Below are 18,753 nucleotides of genomic sequence, written 5' to 3'. Positions count from 1 at the left end.
CAGTTTTTCGGGTCTAATAACAGACAGAGGGGAGACATTTGACAGGTAAAGATACATGCAGGAGGCATGTATATCCTTATAGATAACCCCTATAGCAGTAGTTTAGAAAGGATGACATTGGGTTTACATCCACTTTAAGGACCGAGCTTCTTTCTGAGATTTTGTGTTTACACGTTAAAAACATTTTTTTTTGCTAGAAAATTACTTAGAATCCCCCCAAACATTATATATTTTTTTTCTAACACCCTAGAGAATAAAATGGCGGTTGTTGCAATACTTTTTATCACACCGTATTTGCGCAGCGGTCTTACACACACTTTTTTTTGGAAAAAATACACTTTTTTGAATTAAAAAATAAGACAATAGTAAAGTTAGCCCATTTTTTTTTTATATTGTGAAAGATAATGTTACGTAGAGTAAATTGATACCCAACACGTCACACTTCAAAATTGTGCCCGCTCATGGAATGGTGACAAACTTTTACCCTTAAAAATCTCCATGGGCGGTGTTGAAAAAATTCTATAGGTTGCATGTTTTGAGTTACAGAGGAGGTCTAGGGCTAGAATTATTGCTCTCACTCTAACTATCGCGGCGATACCTCACATGTGTGGTTTGAACACTGTTTTCATATGTGGGAGCTGCTCACGTATGCGTTTGCTTCTGCATGCGAGTTTGGCGGGACGGGGCGCATTTAAAATTTTTTTTTTCCTATTTATTTTACCTTTTATTTTTACACTGCTCTTCAAAAAAATGGTGTCACTTTTATTCCTATTACAATCAATGTAAACATCCCTTGTAATAGAAAAAAAGCATGGCAGGACCTCTTAAATTTGAAATCTGGGGTCAAAAAGACCTCAGATCTCATATTTACACTAAAATGCAATAATAATAAAAAAGAAAAAAAAATGTAATTTGAAAAAAAAATGTCTCTTTAAGAGCTATGGGCAGAAGTAATGTTTTGAAGTCGCTTCCGCCCTGCAATGGTATGGAGATGGATGGGGGCCATCTTCTCCTCACTCATCTCCATGCCACATACATGGAAGAGGACTTGATTGTCTTGGCCGCTACCGACAGTTCTGTTAAGCAGCGGAGGGCATCAAAGCGGCGGGAGGGGGGAGCCCTATCCTGCCGCCAATAAAAGTGACCTTGCGGCGAATCCCCTGCAGAGACCACTTTTATCTGAAAGCGGACCGCCCGCTGAAGAAGAGGATACCGGGGTTATGGCAGCTAGCCGCTGCCATAACAAAAACCCTCTTCAAATTACCGACGTATAACGACGGCAGGCGGTCTGTAAGTGGTTATAGGGTCCAGAAGCTATGATGCCAATCTCTGAAAATTGATCACACCTGAAGTACTGAACACCTGAACATACCCCCCAAATGACCCTTTTTTGGAAAGTAGACATTCCAAGGTATTTAATAAGAGGCATGGTGAGTTTTCTGAAGTTGTATTTTTTTCCCACAATTCTTTGCAAAATCAAGGTTTTTTTTTTTCACAAAATTGTCATATTAGCAGGTTATTTCTCACACACAGCATATGCATACCACAAATTACACCCCAAAACACATTCTACTACTCCTCCTAAATATGGTGATACCACATGTGTGAGACTTTTACACAGTGTGGCCACATACAGAGGCCCAACATGCAGGGAGCACCATCAGGCGTTCTAGGAGCATAAATTACACATATAATTTCTTGACTTTCTTTCTTGCACTTTTGAAGGCCCTGGAGCGCCAGGACAATTGAAACGCCCCAAAAATGACCCTATTTTGCAAAGAAAACACCCCAACATATAATCTACGAGGCATAATGAGTCTTTTGAACAACAAAGAAAATGAAAACGCATTTTTTTTTTTTACACAAAGTTGTCCATTTATACAATATTTCTAACACATAGCATGTACATACCAAAAATTACACCCCAAAATAGATTTTCCTACTCCTCCTGAGTATGGCGATACCACATGTGGGAGACTTTTCTACAGCCAGGCCACATACTGAGGCCCAACATGCAGGGAGCATCATCAGGTGTTCTAGGGGCATACATTTCAAATCAATTTAACTACCTATTACACTTTTGTGAGGCACTGTAGTGGCATGGATGTGGCATGGATGAGAACTGATGTGGCATGGATGAGGCATGGATGAGAATGAATGAGGATGGATGAGGCGTGGATGGGGATGGCTGAGCATGGTTGAGCCATGAATGTGGATGACTGAGTATGGATGGGATAACTGAGCATGAATGAGTATGGCTGAGTACGGCTGGGTACGGCTGGGTATTGCTGACTATGGCTGAGTATGGATGGGGGTAGATGGAATGGCTGAGCATTGATGGATGGATGAGCATTGCTGAGTATGGATGGCTGAGCATGGATGGATGGATGAATATTGCTGAGATGGCTGAGCATGGATGGATGTATGAGTATTGCCGAGTATGGATGGCTGAGCATGGATGGATGGATGAGTATTGACGAGTATGGATGGCTGAGCATGAATAGATGGATGAGTATTGCTGAGTATGGATGGCTGAGCATGGATGGATGGATGGGTATTGCTGAGCATGGATGGATGGATGAGTATTGACGAGTATGGATGGCTGAGCATGCATGGATGGATGAGTATTGCTGAGTATGGATGGCTGAGCATGGATGGATGGATGAGTATTGCTGAGCATGGATGGATAGATGAGTATTGCTGAGCATGGATGGATGGATGAGTATTGCTGAGATGGCTGAGCATGGATGGATGAGGCTGCAATGGGCACAGATCAGCGCTGTGGACATTACACATCCAGCCCACAGCACTGCTCCACCCGATCTCTCCCCTCTCTGCTTGCAATCGGTACAGAGAGGGAAGAGAGGAACAGGACATGACGCCGGTTTGTTTACACGTGAACGCTCCGTCATTTGACGGAGCGATCACGTGGTAAATGGCCGCTGTTAGCGGCCATTTACCGTGATCCTTGATGATCAAGGATACTTCCGTGTGCGTGCTCAAGGGGCGTGTGGGAACGTGATTCTGGGAGGACGTCAATGTACACCCTCCCAGAGTTATTGAGCCGTGCTGTAGCCGTCGTTGAGCTATAGCGCGGTTTTTAAGTGGTTAAACTGGTTGTAAACCTCAGATATGAAATATGAACAAACCATATCCTTCTATCGCATCACAGTATCCAGGCAAAGTTACTTACCTTGTCCCCAGGATCCTGCAATGTGCTCCCGCTGTGTCTGTGGGCTCCATTCTCTGCTTGATTACTGTGCCGGGCTCCGTTCTCTGCGAGTGTTGCGACACACGGGGGCGGAGCCCGGCGGCAAATGCAAATTAGTTAAAAATACATAACCCATACAGTACACTGTAATCTGTAATATTACATTACTGTATGAAATCATTTCACATCCCTTTGTCCCTAGTGCCTTGTCTAGTGCCCTGCATGCACTTTTATATTATATATACTGTTCTTTCTTCCTGGAAACTTGAGATTGTCCATGGCAACCGAAAAGTGTCCCTTTACGTCAAAGCAGTTTTAGACCAGCTAGAAAACAGCGATTGTAAATTAGAATGACTTGCAGTTATACAGCCTTATACTTTAAAAAGTTTATAGGTATTCTGACCCCCTTTTACCATTCATACATGAACTCCATCGTGGAAGGCCTAAAAATTCGTCAATGAATGAATGATCGATAAATTAAGGATGAATTAATTATAGATAAATGAAGGCTGAATGAATGATGGATAAATGGGGATGAATGAATTATGGATAAATGGGGGATGGATAAATGAGGGATGAATGAATGGTGGATAAATGGGGGATGAATGAATCATGGATAAATGGGGGATGAATGAATTATGGATAAATGGGGGATGAATGATGGATTAATGGGGGATGGATAAATGAATGTTGGATAAATGGGAGATGAATGAATGATGGATAAATGAAGGCTGAAGGAATGATGGATAAATGGGGGATGGATAAATGAGGGATGAATGAATCATGGATAAATGAGGGATGAATGAATCATGGATAAATGAGGGATGAATGAATCATGGATAAATGAGGGATGAATGAATCATGGATACATGAGGGATGAATGAATCATGGATAAATGGGGGATGAATGAATCATGGATAAATGGGGGGTGAATGAATCATGGATAAATGGGGGGGTGAATGAATCATGGATAAACTGGGGATGAATGGATCATGGATGAATGGGGGATGAATGAATCATGGATAAATTGGGGATGAATTAATCATGGATAAATGGGGGATGAATGAATTATGGATAAATGAAGGATGAATGAATTATGGATAAATGAGGGATGAATGAATCATGGATAAATGAGGGATGAATGAATCATGGATACATGAGGGATGAATGAATCATGGATAAATGAGGGATGAATATATCATGGATAAATGGGGGATGAATGAATCATGGATAAATGGGGGGTGAATGAATCATGGACAAATGGGGGATGAATGAATCATGGATAAATGGGGGGTGAATGAATCATGGATAAACTGGGGATGAATGAATCATGGATGAATGGGGGATGAATGAAGCATGGATAAATGGGGGATGAATGAATCATGGATAAATGGGGGATGAATGAATTATGGAGAAATGAAGGATGAATGAATTATGGATAAATGAGGGATGAATGAATCATGGATAAATGGGGGATGAATGAATCATGGATAAATGGGGGATGAATGAATCATGGATAAATTGGGGATGAATGAATCATGGATAAATGGGGGATGAATGAATCATGGATAAATTGGGGATGAATGAATCATGGATGAATGGGGGATGAATGAATCATGGATAAATGGGGGATGAATGAATTATGGATAAATGAAGGATGAATGAATTATGGATAAATGGGGGATGAATGATGTATTAATGGATACATGAATGATGGGTTAATGAATGATCTTGTGTATTGTACACGATCCTGCCCGCACATCTTCTCCCTTCCGATGATCTGGTCTCTACATGGACAGCACATGACAGCATCCTCCAGCAGGTCTAAGCTGTAAATACCACAACATCTCAGCACACCAATCACCTACAACCAAAGAGGTCATGTGACCAACTGTAATAGTCATGTGACCAACTTCGCTTCTCCGGTTTCTATGGCTACCAGCGGCCATGACTCTTCGCATTGTATTGTGGGTAGTACATCCTCCAGTTAGTGTTCAGTGGATGGAATAGAGCGGATCCGGGGGGACGGTGATCGGGGATGATGGGCTCTGCTGAACGGTTCCGGGAGGACGCCGGGCTGGAAGAACGGATCGGGGAGCTGCAACGCAGCTTGAGAGACTGGTGAGTGCTGGGCGGGGCCATGGGGCAGGGAGACTTGATCTGACCAACCGCAGGACGGCTCTGAACTACACCGGAATGCCCGGTCCAGAATCAGACTCATGAGGAATGCTGGTTTCAGGGTCCAGGCACAAGGCATGCTGGGATCTCTGGTTCCGTGACAGTTGGCAGGAATCTCTGATTCTGTGACGGTTGAAGGCTGGGATCTCTTGATTCTGTGATGTTTACAGGCTGGGATCTCTGATTCTATGACGGTTGAAGGCTGGGATCTCTGATTCTGTGACGGTTGAAGGCTGGGATCTCTGATTCTGTGACGATTGAAGGCTGGGATCTCTGATTCTGTGACGGTTGAAGGCTGGGATCTCTGATTCTGTGATGTTTACAGGCTGGGATCTCTGATTCTGTGACGGTTGAAGGCTGGGATCTCTGACTCTGTGATGGTTGAAGGCTGGGATCTCTGATTCTGTGACGGTTGAAGGCTGGGATCTCTGATTCTGTGACGGTTGAAGGCTGGGATCTCTGATTCTGTGACGGTTGAAGGCTGGGATCTCTGATTCTGTGACGGTTGAAGGCTGGGATCTCTGATTCTGTGATGTTTACAGGCTGGGATCTCTGATTCTGTGACGGTTGAAGGCTGGGATCTCTGATTCTGTGACGGTTGAAGGCTGGGATCTCATTCTGTGACGGTTGAAGGCTGGGATCTCTGATTCTGTGATGTTTACAGGCTGGGATCTCTGATTCTGTGACGGTTTACAGGCTGGGATCTCTGATTCTGTGACGGTTTACAGGCTGGGATCTCTGATTCTGTGACGGTTGAAGGCTGGGATCTCTGATTCTGTGACGGTTGAAGGCTGGGATCTCTGATTCTGTGACGGTTGAAGGCTGGGATCTCTGATTCTGTGACGGTTGAAGGCTGGGATCTCTGTTTCTGTGACGGTTGAAGGCTGGGATCTCTGTTTCTGTGACGGTTGAAGGCTGGGATCTCTGTTTCTGTGACGGTTGAAGGCTGGGATCTCTGATTCTGTGACGGTTGAAGGCTGGGATCTCTGATTCTGTGAACCCCGGTTCACACAGGGGCGGCATGACTTGCAGGTCGCCTCACCGAGGCGACCTGCACACGACTGCCACGGCGACTTGCAAAACGACTTCTGTATAGAAGTCTATGCAAGTCGCCCCCAAAGTAGTACAGGAACCTTTTTCTAAGTCGGAGCGACTTGCGTCGCTCCTATTAGAACGGTTCCATTGTATAGAATGGGAGGCGACTTGTCAGGCGGCTAGGTCGCCTGACAAGTCGCCCCTGTGTGAACCGGGGCTGAGGGTTGAAGGCTGGGATCTCTGATTCTGTGACGGTTGAAGGCTGGGATCTCTGATTCTGTGATGGTTGAAGGCTGGGATCTCTGATTCTGTGATGTTTACAGGCTGGGATCTCTGATTCTGTGACGGTTGAAGGCTGGGATCTCTGATTCTGTGACGGTTGAAGGCTGGGATCTCTGATTCTGTGACGGTTGAAGGCTGGGATCTCTGATTCTGTGACGGTTGAAGGCTGGGATCTCTGATTCTGTGACGGTTGAAGGCTGGGATCTCTGATTCTGTGAGCCCCGGTTCACACAGGGGCGGCATGACTTGCAGGTCGCCTCACCGAGGCGACCTGCACACGACTGCCACGGCGACTTGCAAAACGACTTCTTTATAGAAGTCTATGCAAGTCGCCCCCAAAGTAGTACAGGAACCTTTTTCTAAGTCGGAGCGACTTGCGTCGCTCCTATTAGAACGGTTCCATTGTATAGAATGGGAGGCGACTTGTCAGGCGGCTAGGTCGCCTGACAAGTCGCCCCTGTGTGAACCGGGGCTGAGGGTTGAAGGCTGGGATCTCTGATTCTGTGATGGTTGAAGGCTGGGATCTCTGATTCTGTGATGGTTGAAGGCTGGGATCTCTGATTCTGTGACGGTTGAAGGCTGGGATCTCTGATTCTGTGATGGTTGAAGGCTGGGATCTCTGATTCTGTGACGGTTGAAGGCTGGGATCTCTGATTCTGTGACGGTTGAAGGCTGGGATCTCTGATTCTCTGACGGTTGAAGGCTGGGATCTCTGATTCTGTGACGGTTGAAGGCTGGGATCTCTGATTCTCTGACGGTTGAAGGCTGGGATCTCTGATTCTCTGACGGTTGAAGGCTGGGATCTCTGATTCTCTGACGGTTGAAGGCTGGGATCTCTGATTCTCTGATTCTCTGACGGTTGAAGGCTGGGATCTCTGATTCTCTGACGGTTGAAGGCTGGGATCTCTGATTCTCTGACGGTTGAAGGCTGGGATCTCTGATTCTCTGACGGTTGAAGGCTGGGATCTCTGATTCTCTGACGGTTGAAGGCTGGGATCTCTGATTCTCTGACGGTTGAAGGCTGGGATCTCTGATTCTCTGACGGTTGAAGGCTGGGATCTCTGATTCTCTGACGGTTGAAGGCTGGGATCTCTGATTCTCTGACGGTTGAAGGCTGGGATCTCTGATTCTCTGACGGTTGAAGGCTGGGATCTCTGTTTCTGTGATGGTTGAAGGCTGGGATCTCTGATTCTGTGATGGTTGAAGGCTGGAAACACTGTGTCCTCTAGTTCCTCTACAGTTGTAGTCATGCTGAGATCACAGATTCCCTACCAGCCAGAGGTTGTTGTTTTTTTTTTGCTTCCACATCAGCTGTAGCTTTCCGTAGGTGTATCACAAAACATTCATAGACCTTTAGTTCCACATCTGGAGGCCCACGGGATGGGCAAGCCTGCCACCTATTTAATGACGTACTATTGAAGTTTCTTTTGGGGTGTATTGTGAGATTTAAAAATGAAAGAACACCCAGTGTTGTCCTTGTGTAGAAAAATATTATTAATACACATATAAGTCAACTTTTTGATAGTCCTAATGGACCCTATCAAATACAATACAGTGTAATCGTCACACCATACCACGTGCTCAAGTGTTCCCAGCTCCCAGTAGCACTCTCTCACTCATCAGGTTATATTGCCTCACATTCTCATATTCAGCATAATGAGCTTTATCTCTTGAGTAAATTTTCTCCACCATCGGAACTCTCCAGATCAAATTGCTCATATGCAAAACAATTTTGGTCATAAGAAAGGGGGAAAAAAAACAAAGGAACTCCAATAGTATAATATGTTAAAAACACCATTTATTTCCCACATGCCTCAAATTACACTCACAAGCCAACAAATCTTTATAGCCTTCATACTGTATAAAGTCGCTACAGTGACTAGAAAGACTTAGCCAGGTCGGTGAACTCGGCGTCTCACCCGACCACTGCTCTGTCACTTCTGGTTGCCGTACAGCCACGTCCCGATGCGTTTCATCATCACAACCGTGTCCAGGGATTGCAATCAGTATGAAGGCTATAAAGATTTTTTGGCTTGTGAGTGTAATTTGAGGCATATGGGAAATCCATTTTTTTTTTTTAACATTATTGGAGTTCCTTTGTTTTTTCCCTTTTTCTTGTGAGCAAAATTGTTATGCATATGAGCAACTTGATCTGGAGAGTCCCGATGGTGGAGTGAATTTACTAAAGAGATAAAGCGCATTATGAAGAATGTGAGGCAATATAATCTGGGGGAGTGAGTGTCCCACAGAGAGCTGGTGACACTTGGGCATGTGGTATGAAGATTACACAGTATTGAGAAGATTTTCACAGGGTCCATTAGGACTATCCAAAAAGTGGATGTGACGGACCACTTGGCACCCAACCTGGGTGCCTCCGTCAAGATACAGCTTCCCACACTCTGGAACCATGAACCAGACATTATAGCTGAATATTGCAACCAAGAACTGGATGACACTAGCTTAGGTGCAAACTGGAACTCCCTTTATCACACAGAATATATACCACACAAAATCATGTAAGAGCTTGATCACATTATCCTAAACAAGGCAAATTGTAAACAGTAATATCATTAGCACTTCTAAGGAACAGCCAACATAAACATAAACAGTAAGTTAATTGTCACCTAGACAAGCCTAGGTGATTCAGGTCAGTGCCCACCCAGACAGTTTTGCACCACTATTCAAGAAGACTCAGGGCTGCCTAATCTCAATAACCACATGACAACCGCCCACAGTATATATACGTCATTACTTTGATCCTGGTGGTGGATTCACCATGGGATCGCTTTAAAAGACGGCGGGAATAAAAAGTAAAATAAATAAGCAAAAAAAAAAAAAATTTTAAGTCCCCATCCCCCCGTACTCTCACGCAGAAGCAAACAGTGTTTAAACCACACATGTGAGGTACACCTCTGTAACTCTCAACAAGTAACCTGTAAATATTTTAAAGCATTGCCTATGGAGATTTTTAAGTACTGTAGTTTGTCACTATTCCACGAGCGTGCGCAGTTTTAAAGCATAACATGTTAGGTATTTATTTACTCAGCATAACATCATCTTTCACATTAGGCCCCTTTCACACAAGGCGGACTCCGTTTCTACGGAGCCCGCCTCGGTCCGCCAGCTCAGCGGGAGATCTGTCCGTTGATCTCCGCTGAGCCGGCGGATGACAGGTCCCTCTCTGCTCACTGAGCGGGGAGGGGCTTGTCAGGCGCCGCTGCCGCCTATGGAGGGATCGGATGAAAACGGACAGCATGTCCGTTTTCATCAGATCTCACCTGATCCGATCCGCCAGCGACGGACCTGGACGTAGGGCCATCCGTCTGCTTTTAGCGGATCGGACCGGGTCGGATGTCAGTGGACATGTCTCCGCTGACATCCGACGCTCCATAGACTAACATGGAGCGCCCGTTCAGGTCCGCCGTCAAAACTGACAGGCGGACCTGAACGGTCCGATCGTGTGAAAGGGGCCTTATACAAATAAAAAATGGGCTACCTTTACTGTTTTTTTTTTATTTTTTTTAATCCTTAAAGTGTATTTTTTTCAAAAAATTGCATTTGAAAGACCACTGCTCCAATACAGTGTGACATAAAATATTGCAACAACCACCATTTTATTCTATAGGGTATTTTCTAGCAAAAAATACTGATTTAAACTTTTAAACAGTTCCAGAAAAGGCCTGGACAGCAAGTAGCTTTCTTTTTACATACATCTTCTCACTGAGTTCCAAGTTGGCAGAGACCATCATGGCTTCCTTGACTGTTAAATGTGGTAATGTCATCTTGCTCCCTCAAATGCCAAGTCTGAAGGCATAGTCAGGAGGCCTGGTTGGATCTGTCACAGTGGACTTTTATGTGTATTAATAATATTTTTCTACACAAGGACAACAATGGGTATTCTTTCATTTTTTATCCTCTATTTATTTTCTATTTTAGACATTTTCTATTTTAATTTCTTGAAATTTATGTTTGTTTGGATTTTTTGCAGTATAGTATGTATATCACAGATTGTTCTTTGTAAGACAGCACTGCTATCTTCTCTATCACAAGGGAGGGAGTTTATTTGGATCATTTGGTATTTTTTTGAAAGTGGCATAGAAATATTTTTATTATTATTATTAATAAAAATTAATGTATTTATGCAAGTTAGGCCTAATTTACACAGGGCGTATCAATGCATGGCCTGTGCAAAGGCCGTAATTACCTGTACAGGGATTCACAGGTGTTCCATATATCCCCATGCTGGCAGTCCTGTTCACGCCTAATGGAGCGCAGTGGTTACAGGGACACAGCTGAAGCCCAAGTTGACATCCATGTGGATGCACAGCCCTGAACTCACACTGTCTGCATTCTGGACCACGCACCCATGTGGCTGTCCAATTGGGAGCAGTGACTGTGTCCATGCAATCACTGAGTCCCAAGAGACATGAATGGGACTGCCTGCATTGGAATGCACAGAACACCTGTGAACCCCGGTAGAGGTAAACACGGCCTTTGTACAGAGTATGCATTGATACACCCTGTGCGAATGAGGCCTTATATTTCTTCCAATTGCAAATATATTGAGAATATGTACAGTATCTAACAAAAGTGAGCACACCCCTCGCATTTTTGTAAATATTTTATTTTATTTTTTCACGTGACAACATTGAAGAAATGACACTTTGCTACAATGTAAATTAGTGAGTTTACAGCTTGTATAACAGCTTAAATTTGCTGTCCCCTCAAATTAACTCAACACACAGCCATTAATGTCTAAACCACTGCAACAAAAGTGAGTACACCCCTAAGTGAAAATGTCCAAATTGGGCCCAATTAGCCATTTTCCCTCAATGCTCACATGTGACTCATTAGTGTTACAAGGTCTCAGGTGTGAATGGGGAGCCAGTTGTGTTAAATTTGGTGTTATCGCTCTCACTCTCTCATACTGGTCACTGGAAGTTCAACATGGCACCTCATGGTAAAGAACTCTCTGAGGATCTGAAAAAAAAAAGGATTGTTGCTCTACATAAAGATGGCCTAGGCTATAAGAAGATTGCCAAGACCCTGAAACTGAGCTGTAGCACGATGGCCAAGACCATACAGTGGTTTAACAGAACAGGTTCCACTCAGAACAGGCCTCACCATGGTTGACCAAAGAAGTTGAGTGCACGTGCTCAGCGTCATATCCAGAGGTTGTCTTTGGGAAATGGACGTATGAGTGCTGCCAGCATTGTTGCAGAGGTTGAAGGGGTCAGCATGTCAGTGCTCAGACTATACGCCGCACACTGCATCAAATTGGTCTGCATGGCTGTCGTCTCAGAAGGAAGCCTCTTCTAAAGATATTGCACAAGAAAGCCCGCAAACGGTTTGCTAAAGACAAGCAGACTAAGGACATGGATTACAAGAGCCATGTCCTGTGGTCTGAGGAGACCAAGATAAACTTATTTGGTTCAGATGGTTTTAAGCATGTGTGGCAGCAACCAGATGAGGAGTACAAAGACAAGTGTGTCTTGCCTACAGTCAAGCATGGTGGTGGGAGTGTCATGGTCTGGGGCTGCATGAGTGCTGCCGGCACTGGGGAGCTACAGTTCATTGAGGGAACCATGAATGCCAACATGTATTGTGACATACTGAAGCAGAGCATGATCCCCTCCCTTCATAGACCTGGGCCACAGGGCAGAATATCAACATAACCCCAAACACACCTCCAAGACAACCACTGCTTTGCTACAGAATCTGAGGGTAAGGGTGGTGGACTGGCCAAGCATGTCTCTAGTATGGATGCACCGAAATTTCTGCCGCCGAAACATATCAGCCGAAAATGGCCTTTTCGGCAATTTGCCGAAAGAGAATTCTTGCCGATAATGGTGCCAAAAATGGGATGGGGCCTGGGCCCCGCCCCTGGTGCCGCCCACTACAGGGGTGTCATTCTGGAGCGCCCCCATCCAGTCCTCTCCTCTCTCTTCCCCTCCCTCCCTCCTCGATGAGGCGACTGAAAGGCAGAAAGAAAAACAGTGCTCTATGAAGGAAAGCTGTCAGCACACCGCGTTAAGGAGCGGCTTGTCGGTATGATCAGTGGGAGGAGCATTATCAGTGTGCAGTGCCACGGGGGTTAAGAGCGCAGGACTTATTGTTTTGACATGCTGTTAGAAACAGTGAGCCCGCTCGGTGAAGCTTACGTTAACGCTCTTAACCCCCGCGGCGCTGCACACTGATAATGCTCCTCCCGCTGATCATACCGACAAGCCGCTCCTTAACGCGGTGTGCTGACAGCTTTCCACCATAGATAGGGCACTGTTCTTGGCTTTGCCTTGCTAACACTGCCCTTTCCTGATCCTGTCTGACATACTACGGCAGGCTGCATGATGGGCACTGGTGAGGTACAGGCAGGCTGCATGATGGTCACTGGTAAGCTGCTGGGCACTGGTAAGGCACAGGCAGGCTGCATGATGGGCACTGGTAAGCTTCTTGGCACTGGTGAGGCACAGGCAGGCTTCACGATGGGCACTGGTAGGCTACTGAGCACTGGTGAGGAACAGGCAGGCTACATGATGGGCACTGGTAGGCTGCTGGGCACTGGTGAGGCACAGGCAGGCTGCAAATGATGGGCACTGGTAGGCTGCTGGGCACTGGCAGGCTGCATTTGATGGACACTGGTGAGGCTGCTTGATCTCCTGTACCACGTCTGCAGTCTCTGACCATCTCCTGTACCACGTCTGCAGTCTCTGACCATCTCCTGTAATACGTCTGCAGTCTCTGACCATCTCCTGTACCACGTCCTGCAGTCTCTGACCATCTCCTGTACCACATCCTGCAGTCTCTGACCATCTCCTGTACCACGTCCTGCAGTCTCTGACCATCTCCTGTACCACGTCCTGCAGTCTCTGACCATCTCCTGTACCACGTCCTGCAGTCTCTGACCATCTCCTGTACCACGTCCTGCAATCTCTGATCATCTCCTATACCATGTCTGCAGTCTCTGACCATCTCTTGTACCACAATTCGCACCAATAATAGATTTGCGCTTACTCTGAATAGTCAAAAAATCTTATAAGCAGCTAACACCACAACTAGAATCGTTGCCCAACAGATAGATAGTATACAAAAAATGTGTAGCGCTAAAACAGCAAGATACCTTAAAACTAATAAGTTTAAAAGGCCTAAACATAAATTATAATGCACACATATAAATGTATCACATATAAAGTGGTTCAAATGGACAGACAGTGAGTTGGAACTGAATGGGTCACTCCCAAAAGTGAGGTGAGGAGCGCCTTCACCAAAATACAGCAGAAAAGTTTTGGAGGGTGATGTTCTGCAGTCACTTAAAAAAGTCTCATCACTATATTGAATACTCCATACATAAACCAAATTCTCATATCACACCACTGTGTCTTTCAAAACATGCAGTGCACTTAGATGTTGCAGATGGGAGCTTACCGGAGGGTTTGAACCCAAAACAGCGTATACTGTGAGGGTCAAACCAGCTTTTATTGCACCCTGGCAATGGTGGGAAGATCTTGGCAGCCTGAGGGTATTGAGAGAGGCTTTTCTAAAGGCGTATCTTCTCCACACATATTATTGGATATCTCCACATAGGGTTCATAAAGGGTACAAAAGGGACTACATAGTGTGATACCGTAGACACCGTATTTATTAAAAATCAAAGAAATACACTTACATGATAAAGTTAGTAAAAAAGCGCTTGTACATAAAAGGGGCGGCAGTGGAGTCCTCCCGACGCGTTTCGTCTGAGTAGACTTCGTCCTGGGGTACCCTCCACTGCAGCCCGACTCCCTAATATAGGAACTGTGTTCATCTTGATGTGACTCCAGCCCGTTCAATTCCAAAAACCGCACTTCCGGGTTGTCCAAGATGGCGGACCCGCGTGCGTTCCAGACCTCGTTTTAGTGGGTGTGTTCATGCGTTCCACCCTCCAAAACGGAAGTCCGATGTTCCCCGTATATTCTGATAATAAAAATCATTACCTTATTATAATGTAGCATTAAAAGTACTCATAGGTTAGAGTGTTTGCTGATTTGTAAAGATAGTTAGCGTCGGTTCGTGTCCACAATGTGAATCAGCGAGATCTCGGCACGTCTCGCGATGTGACGCTATGGCGTCACGCCGCTAAGACGGAAATACTCACATGGAGTACTTCGCTTGCGTTCCACTGGTGGTTAACCAGAAGGTCCCGGATCATAGCCTATCGCGTGATGTGACGCTGTGACGTCACGGCGCGAACACGGAATTAATCATGTGGATCAACCACTTGCGTTCCACTGACCAAAGGTCCACAGTGAACCAACGGGTTGAAATTAGCTTCACTTTAAATAGCTTGTGTGTCAGTTACTAAGTAAAGAACTGGAAGCCAGTGATTCCTCACGTAACATGCACCTTAAGGGGGCGATGTAATGGTGGTGTAAGAAACCTGATGGAGCCCAGTCACATGTTAAATATTATAGCTGGGAGGGAGCAAAAGATGTATATCTGTAACCCCATATGTTTTAATTGGCTGGGAGGGAGCAAAAGATGTATATCTGTAACCCCATATGTTTTAATTATCTGTAACATATGGGGTTACAGATATACATCTTTTGCTCCCTCCCAGCTATAATATTTAACATGTGACTGGGCTCCATCAGGTTTCTTACACCACCATTACATCGCCCCCTTAAGGTGCATGTTACGTGAGGAATCACTGGCTTCCAGTTCTTTACTTAGTAACTGACACACAAGCTATTTAAAGTGAAGCTAATTTCAACCCGTTGGTTCACTGTGGACCTTTGGTCAGTGGAACGCAAGTGGTTGATCCACATGATTAATTCCGTGTTCGCGCCGTGACGTCACAGCGTCACATCACGCGATAGGCTATGATCCGGGACCTTCTGGTTAACCACCAGTGGAACGCAAGCGAAGTACTCCATGTGAGTATTTCCGTCTTAGCGGCGTGACGCCATAGCGTCACATCGCGAGACGTGCCGAGATCTCGCTGATTCACATTGTGGACACGAACCGACGCTAACTATCTTTACAAATCAGCAAACACTCTAACCTATGAGTACTTTTAATGCTACATTATAATAAGGTAATGATTTTTATTATCAGAATATACGGGGAACATCGGACTTCCGTTTTGGAGGGTGGAACGCATGAACACACCCACTAAAACGAGGTCTGGAACGCACGCGGGTCCGCCATCTTGGACAACCCGGAAGTGCGGTTTTTGGAATTGAACGGGCTGGAGTCACATCAAGATGAACACAGTTCCTATATTAGGGAGTCGGGCTGCAGTGGAGGGTACCCCAGGACGAAGTCTACTCAGACGAAACGCGTCGGGAGGACTCCACTGCCGCCCCTTTTATGTACAAGTGCTTTTTTACTAACTTTATCATGTAAGTGTATTTCTTTGATTTTTAATAAATACGGTGTCTACGGTATCACACTATGTAGTCCCTTTTGTACCCTTTATGAACCCTATGTGGAGATATCCAATAATATGTGTGGAGAAGATACGCCTTTAGAAAAGCCTCTCTCAATACCCTCAGGCTGCCAAGATCTTCCCACCATTGCCAGGGTGCAATAAAAGCTGGTTTGACCCTCACAGTATACGCTGTTTTGGGTTCAAACCCTCCGGTAAGCTCCCATCTGCAACATCTAAGTGCACTGCATGTTTTGAAAGACACAGTGGTGTGATATGAGAATTTGGTTTATGTATGGAGTATTCAATATAGTGATGAGACTTTTTTAAGTGACTGCAGAACATCACCCTCCAAAACTTTTCTGCTGTATTTTGGTGAAGGCGCTCCTCACCTCACTTTTGGGAGTGACCCATTCAGTTCCAACTCACTGTCTGTCCATTTGAACCACTTTATATGTGATACATTTATATGTGTGCATTATAATTTATGTTTAGGCCTTTTAAACTTATTAGTTTTAAGGTATCTTGCTGTTTTAGCGCTACACATTTTTTGTATACTATCCATCTCTTGTACCACGTCTGCAGTTTCTGACCATCTCCTGTACCACGTCTGCAGTCTCTGACCATCTCCTGTACTATGTCTGCAGTCTCTGATCATCTCCTGTACTATGTCTGCAGTCTCTGACCATCTCCTGTATCATATCTGCTAGAGGTGCACCGCGTGGAAATTTTGCTAATACTATTAGCAATGTGTTATATAAAAATGTATACGTTTTATTTAAAATATAAAAATAAATTTTTATATAAAAATATGTTTTATAAATGGTCATTTTTGGTTTCGGTCAGTTTCGGTATCGGTTTCGGTTTTCGGCCTAGTGTATTTTTCATTTTCGGTATTGGTTTCGGCACCAAAACACCCATTCGGTGCACACCTAGTCTCCAGACCTAAACCCTATTGAGCATCTGTGGGGCATTCTCAAACGGAAGGTTGAGGAGCGCAAGGTCTCTAACATCCACCAGCTTCGTGATGTTGTCATGGAGGGGTAGAAGAGGACTCCAGTGGCAACCTGTGAAGCTCTGGTGAACTCCATTCCCAAGGTCCAACGAATGGGGTAAGGGCACATCCATTACTCCTCCCCTGCAATCAATGGTGGCTTGGAAGTGTTTTTGCATCTTTTCACTTTTCAGCTTTGATGTGACACACCAAAGGAACGTCTTCTTTTTTCTTTTTCACTTATTTTGTTTTTTGCTAACTTGTTCTTCACGGACTGAATGTGGTGCTTTTTAAATGATTGAGTGATCAATCGTACCTTCAGAACTTTCTCCTCTTTTCAAATATTTTTTTATATTCTTTTATTTTTTAATTTTCAAGGATATATGATTTAATGCACTATTTGTATCTGTTGTCCTGTTATTTTTCTGTGTTGGGATTCAAACACATTGTGGCTCCGGGTATTACCCCAAGGGGCTTCCTAATTGTACTGTTGCAATATATATTTTGCTAGCGCACAAATTTTTAATTTATATGCTTTTTACTTTATGGATATTTGGAGTATTTTGTTGCAGCTGCATTTTGTGAATGTAAGTAATTTTTTACTGTGTTTTGCTCATTAGCGCAGGTTTTTTCCACCATTTCTTAGCCGAGTTAAGCAGGCTGATCCGGGCAGAAATGCGGTTGGACGAGAGCTACAGAGCCCTCCAGTGGTATGTAGCCCAAATGTGTGCCCATGGACAGCGGATGACAGCCCCACGGAAGGCTTTGACTACGATGGCCTGGGATTGTTATACTGGAGGCTGTCCAGGGACCCTGACTTTGGAAGTGATCGGGAGTGGCGTTTGGAGGAAATAATGGAGCACAGAGAGCGGAGACTGAATGTCTCAGAAGTGCACTGGGCACTGGAAGATTTGCAGTTTCTGGCTGTTCAGGAATGGGAGTTGGAGATCGCCTACAAACAGCTGTTAGACTCTGCTCAGCAGCAGGGTGGTGCTCCCTTTGCCTGGGACTATCATTAAATACCAGTTGACAACTCTGAAATCCTGGCTGAAGAGTTGACAATGTGGCAGAGTAACGGTGTACTTTGCCAACCTGCCCCCGCAGCTATGGAGGCGGAGGTCTTATGGCGGATGCAACAAGTGCTGACTGACCTTGATGAACCTGTTTCTGCATTGGATGATCTTGGATGGAGGAATGTGCCTGTCCAGCAGAATGCCAGAGAATCGGCAGTGGAAAATCTGAAGATTGCCGTCCCCAAACCTGAAGTGCTGACAACAGGGCAGAGCTCTGCTAACCTCTGCCCAGCACTGATAGCATCTTCTGGGTTCCACGGAGAGGAGATGGTGAACCTTTATCCCCAGACACCAGTTGCAGAGACAGGGGATTTGATAGACTTTTTCTGCTGAGGAAGAACAATCTGGTGAGCCTCCAACAGAAGAAGAGCTGTTATTAGGGCCAAATTTCACTGTGCTCTGCCCAGCACTGATAGCATCTTCTGGGTTCCAGGGACAGGAGATGGTGAACCTTTATCCCCAGACACCAGTTATAGAGATAGGGGATTTGATAGACTTTTCTGCTGAGGAAGAACAACCTGGTGAGCCTCCAGCAGAAGAAGAGCTGTTATTAGGACCAAACTTCACTATGCTCTGC

At 45.0% G+C, this 18,753-nt stretch overlaps 1 protein-coding gene across 4 annotated transcripts in view; it reads left to right on the top strand.

Annotated features, from left to right (window-relative positions):
• Window positions 1–5,129: 5,129 nt before the first annotated feature.
• The window catches only part of KIZ (kizuna centrosomal protein), a 385,513-nt gene continuing 371,889 nt past the window's right edge, over window positions 5,130–18,753 (top strand). Inside the window, exon 1 of one of the 4 annotated variants that reach the window (XM_073628139.1) lies at window positions 5,130–5,332. In XM_073628139.1, the coding sequence (XP_073484240.1) occupies window positions 5,250–5,332 (83 nt within the window). In that variant the 5' untranslated portion in view covers window positions 5,130–5,249. The remainder of the gene's footprint in view (window positions 5,333–18,753) is intronic. The other 3 variants (XM_073628140.1, XM_073628141.1, XM_073628142.1) reach the window with 3 other exon arrangements.

This window comes from Aquarana catesbeiana, linkage group LG04 (assembly GCF_042186555.1).
Source record: "Aquarana catesbeiana isolate 2022-GZ linkage group LG04, ASM4218655v1, whole genome shotgun sequence".
NCBI classification, from domain to species: Eukaryota; Metazoa; Chordata; class Amphibia; order Anura; family Ranidae; genus Aquarana; species Aquarana catesbeiana.
The sequence above is the reverse complement of the archived record's forward strand: the minus strand, read 5'-3'. Positions and strand labels throughout refer to the sequence as shown.